Raw genomic sequence first — 4,923 nt, 5'->3', positions numbered from 1 at the left:
CGGTTAGCGAGAACGGAAAAGCACGCAGTTTGATTTGCTATACAATCACTCTTTGCGATCTCATACCTGAGCATACCACGTGGAATTCCTTCAAATGCTTATGAGGATCTTCATTCTTAAGTCCATGAAAAGTAGGCAACAAATGAATCAAACCAGATTTTAGTTCAAAAGCTACCTCCAAAGTTGGATAGTCAATGGAAAGCGGTTGTTGATTCACATTTGGTGCAGCCAATTCTCTTAGAGTTCTTTCTTCGTTGGCCATTATTCCTTCTATTTTAGAATCGCTAGATGAATCAGCCAAGTTGAGTGCAGATTTCGATTAGGGGATGAAGAAGAAGAAGCTTGTTTATTGCGCAATTTAGTTTCTTTTCTTAATTTGCGAGCGGTCTTCTCGATCTCAGGATCATATTGGAGTTCACCTGCATGAGAAGAACGGGGCATCAAAATAAGTCTAAATGACACCAGTCCCTTTCAACGGCGCCAAAAATTTGGTGGGTGTCGAACCCAACAAATAATAATTATTGCTTTTAGAAATATAAATTGTAGTAGCGATAAGCAAGGTCGGATCCACAGGGATTGGGTGGACTTATTTTAATGAAAATTAAAGCAAAGAAAATGGGTTTTGAAATTGAGAAAAATCAAAAGAAGAAACAATTATAATCAACAAAAATTTAGAGAAATTAATACTAAGCAAATATCCAACTAAAGGTATAATTTCATAATTGGTTCAGAGAATTGACCATAGATACAATGATAAAATCTTCTATTTTTCACTAAATTGGTTATGGTTATTAACAAGCTCTAACAACCTATCTCTCCTTAGTTTCTTGATAATCAAGAGAATTTCTTTGATTATTTCCCTTGTTAATGAACAACCCTAGACAAACTCTTAAGATTTAATCCACCAACAACATTAACTACTAGAGAGACCACTAATTCTAGCCAACAAATACACAAGCTTGATTCATTTGGACTAGATTTTAAACCTTCATAACATAATCAAAAATCAACTATGTTACTTTACCACTAATATTAGAACGTTTAAACAATTAAGGATTTAAAGTTCTAAATAGCAATTTATCAACCTGATAATTTAACAACGAGCCCTTTGCAACAATCAATCAAGACAATAATTCTTAATAAATATAGAAGATATATATAAATAGTGAAGAAATAAAAGAACAATGAAAATTATTTAGATCTCACAATTCTTGAAGAACCAAAACGTACTTCAATTATCCTTTAGTTAGAACAAAAGTATTTAGCTACTCATAATTGAAAGAACACTAAAAGAAAATAAAGATGAAATCTATAAATAATCCTAGAGAAAAATTGCCTCTTATGAAAACCCTAGCTCTCCTTTTATAAGGATTGCCCTATTCTAGTTAAGGAAGTTTCCCAAAAGTGAATCCCACCAAAATAGGGGGTTTTGGATACCCTCATCCTTCTCTAAAGATAAGAATAATTCAATAGAGTCTTTCAGCTATCATTAAAATCCTTTTCTCTTGTAAATTTGTAACCCTAATTTATAGTTGTACGGACTGGTAAGGCGTGCCCACGCCTTAACTGCAGACGTCTTTTGCGATAGCTTAGGATGAATAAGCCGTGCCCACGCCTTATGCAAAAACCTCTTCTGGTCTTGCCAACTTCTTAAATTTTGATTTTTCCTCTTTAATTTGTGATTTTGTGAAGATCATGCTAATCATTAGATTTTGAACTTGTTTAATACAAATCTTCAACCTAATCCACAAAATATGAAATATAATCAAAATCCATGATTTAAGCAATTTTAGTCATTCAAATATGAGGAAAATATCATAGAATATATGGCTAATATGCATCTTATCAACGCCGCTAACAATTGCGATGCTCATTTTAGCAAATTTTCTTGCGGCGCTCTTGCTCATGCCGAAAAGGTGTTTAGCTGTGCTAACAAACGCCACTGTAAGACTAAAAAAAGGCTGTTAAAAACCGATCCTTTTAACCTACAAGATAACTTAAAATAATTTTTTCTCGGCAATTATTATTTTATTAATTATTTGGGATATTGCAATTTATGAATTTATGATTTTATTAATGATTTGAGATGGTACAAATTACGATTTTATTAAGGATTTGGAAGTATTATCCCGAACCTAAGTTACTTGCCTTAATAAAAACTTCTCTAAACCTAATTGAAGGAAAAAAAAGTACAACACAACTAGGGATGACAATGGGTCGGGTCGGGTTTTTGGGCCACCTGACCCGACCCGAGAAGAAAGGGTCCTCCACCAGTGACTCGACCCGACAAAATTTTGGTTTCACCCGATCCGACCCGACCCGAATATATGACTTAGAAACCCAACCCGAACCAACCCGAAATAATAAAAATATATTTTTATTCAATAAAAACAGTGATTTAATTGAAAAAATTTATATATAAAGGTGTATTATTGTAATTATCCCTAAATATATAGGGTAAAATTATATATATTTTTCGGGTCGGGTCGGATTTTTTACACCCTAAACTCGACCCGACCCAAACAGTACATTTTTAAAAAAAACCAGACCCGAACCTGAATTTTTTTTAAAAAAATCCGACCCGATCGGGTTGAGTTGCCATCCCTAAACACAACTAGGAAAAAACAACATTTCAAACTGTGATAACACAAGCAATCACCTACCAAAAGGACTGTTGATCTATACAAACAAAAACTCACCACAACAAAACAACACACCTCTCATACGCTACAGAAAAACACATACCACCATGCTATAAATAGCTCACGTTTAGCCACCTTTATTTATTTAAATGGCGTGTCATTCAAATTGACTTCTTTATGCATAGAAAAACATCACCGGCTCAAAAGAACGAAACATGACAACTATTTCGCTAGAGATATTCCTCCAAACGCAATGGCCTTAATAACGAGATTGAATTCTAATTCAAAGTCACCATCGAGAGATATGCAACTTAAAACATTTTTTAACATCCACATTTACCAATTAAACTGCCTAGCCACTTTAACATGTATCATTAGACAAAAACCTAATCTTACAACCAGGAAAGGACCGAAGTTACAATCAAGAAAAGACCGAAGTGAGGCTGGTGGGGAAGTCACCCCCTTTAAAAATTTAAAATTATCATATATTTTAATTTTGTTTATGTATTTCTTATAGAAAATCTATTTCGCCACCTTAGAATTTTAGTTCGCTTCTAGAATTTTAATTCATCCCCTTAAATTTAAGTTTGTTCCCCTAACATAAAATCTTGCTAGCGTCCGTCACTACTTACAACAATCAAGTATCGCCCACATCCGTCTTAATCACAAAACCAACAACATTACATCTAATGCAACCAACAACATTACATCTAATGCAACGGAAAAATTTCAAGTTCAAATTCCAAAACATAAAATAAATCTAAATCCAAAAGATAGAGTCTCACGTACGTTACCTTTACAAAATACGTGGAAACACTTATTCCATTATTTATCAAAAGTTGTCCTACAGAATATTTGTCATAGCCCATTCCAGAGCAACTCGGTAAATTATCAAAACATTGATACTAACCCCGACGCCATTCAAAATTCTACGAACCAGTGTTGGCTAATTTTAGGGGAAGGAAAATGCAGGTAATTGCTGACATGTGGAAATCACATACATAATAGTAAAATATTAAACGATGTAAACAGAAAACAATGGATTGAAGCAAGCACAGTCCACACGATAATGTGCTTTATTTAAGTAAGATACCGAGTACAGACTAGTCCCAAAACCACCATCACGACTGGTGAAAAACATTCAATTTTGATATGCATGCCTTACAGTTTATTGTACTAACATTTTTTAGGGTCTTGTAGACCTTTTATCTCTAAAACCACCTTCGAGAAGGCAAGTCACACCCCCTAGGCTCCTCCACGTTATCACACCTCTGCAAAATCTTCTCGGCAACCTTGTACAGCTGTTGGGCCTCTTCTCTCTCCCACTCTCCATCCTTCATTTGCTGCCTAACCGCTTGTTCCAGGCCGTCGCACCGGCAATCCCTCTGGAGGTTCTCCAGCTGCTGGCAGCACGAGTCCAAGTGTCGGTCCGACCTGTGGTACCGGTTGCTCGACTCGTCTTCTATGTATCTCTGACAGTCCCTCAGGTTGTCCTCCTCCCTTATCTGCTGTTGACAAGAGTGTTGCTGGCGGTATATGGAAGCATTGACGACGAATAAAGCGAGAGCAAAGGTTGCTACGAGGAGAGCGAGCTTTGCCATGGTAATGGTTGTTGATTTCACGGATATATGATGTTGATTAGCTTGATGGTGAGAAATGGGGTGGCGGATCAAGGGTTTTATAGTGGACTTCCACCTTTGCATGCCGTTTACGTGTAATATAAGGTTTCAACACGTAGTCTTTTGGGTGCAAATGGGGTTAAAAACTTGATTTGTTATGTTGTAAAACTATCATCTTGACGAAAATTTATTAGATTGACCAGTTCTGCATTTAATATGTGGTCCAAGCAATAAGATTCATCTATCTCATTTTTTTAAAGTGAATTTTCACATATTTTTTATATGTAAAAAAGGACTGAATAATTATTTAGAAGTTACCTGAAGGTGAATGAATTTTATTGGTCGGGATCACAGATGATGTGATGAACCGAGTCCAACTAATATTTTCTCCATATTGACCTTTCATAATCAATATTCCAGACTTGTTTTATCCCTTTCTTGGAGAGACTATTACGGAGGACTACTCGATCAAGATGAGGAGAGTCAAGTTAAAAAAATTTAAGTTATTCGAGTTTATAAGTCATATTTTATGGTTTAAACTTTTTTAATTTTTTTTCAATCGAGTAAAATTTATAAAATTTAAATCAATTTGTTTGAGTTTTTATATAAATTTTATTATAATTATTTATATTTTATGGTATATGATCTTTCGTAGACATTAT

General features: G+C 34.8%; 1 protein-coding gene across 1 annotated transcript; it reads right to left on the bottom strand.

Annotated features, from left to right (window-relative positions):
- Positions 1–3,853: 3,853 nt before the first annotated feature.
- Positions 3,854–4,243, bottom strand: LOC120140343 (2S sulfur-rich seed storage protein 2-like). The gene has a single exon (XM_039155326.1). It carries the CDS (start codon positions 4,241–4,243, stop codon positions 3,854–3,856), a length of 390 nt encoding a protein of 129 aa, XP_039011257.1.
- Positions 4,244–4,923: the final 680 nt, after the last annotated feature.

Source organism: Hibiscus syriacus, unplaced genomic scaffold (assembly GCF_006381635.1).
Source record: "Hibiscus syriacus cultivar Baekdansim isolate YM2019G1 unplaced genomic scaffold, ASM638163v2 tig00002237_pilon, whole genome shotgun sequence".
Classification (NCBI taxonomy): domain Eukaryota; kingdom Viridiplantae; phylum Streptophyta; class Magnoliopsida; order Malvales; family Malvaceae; genus Hibiscus; species Hibiscus syriacus.
The sequence above is the reverse complement of the archived record's forward strand: the minus strand, read 5'-3'. Positions and strand labels throughout refer to the sequence as shown.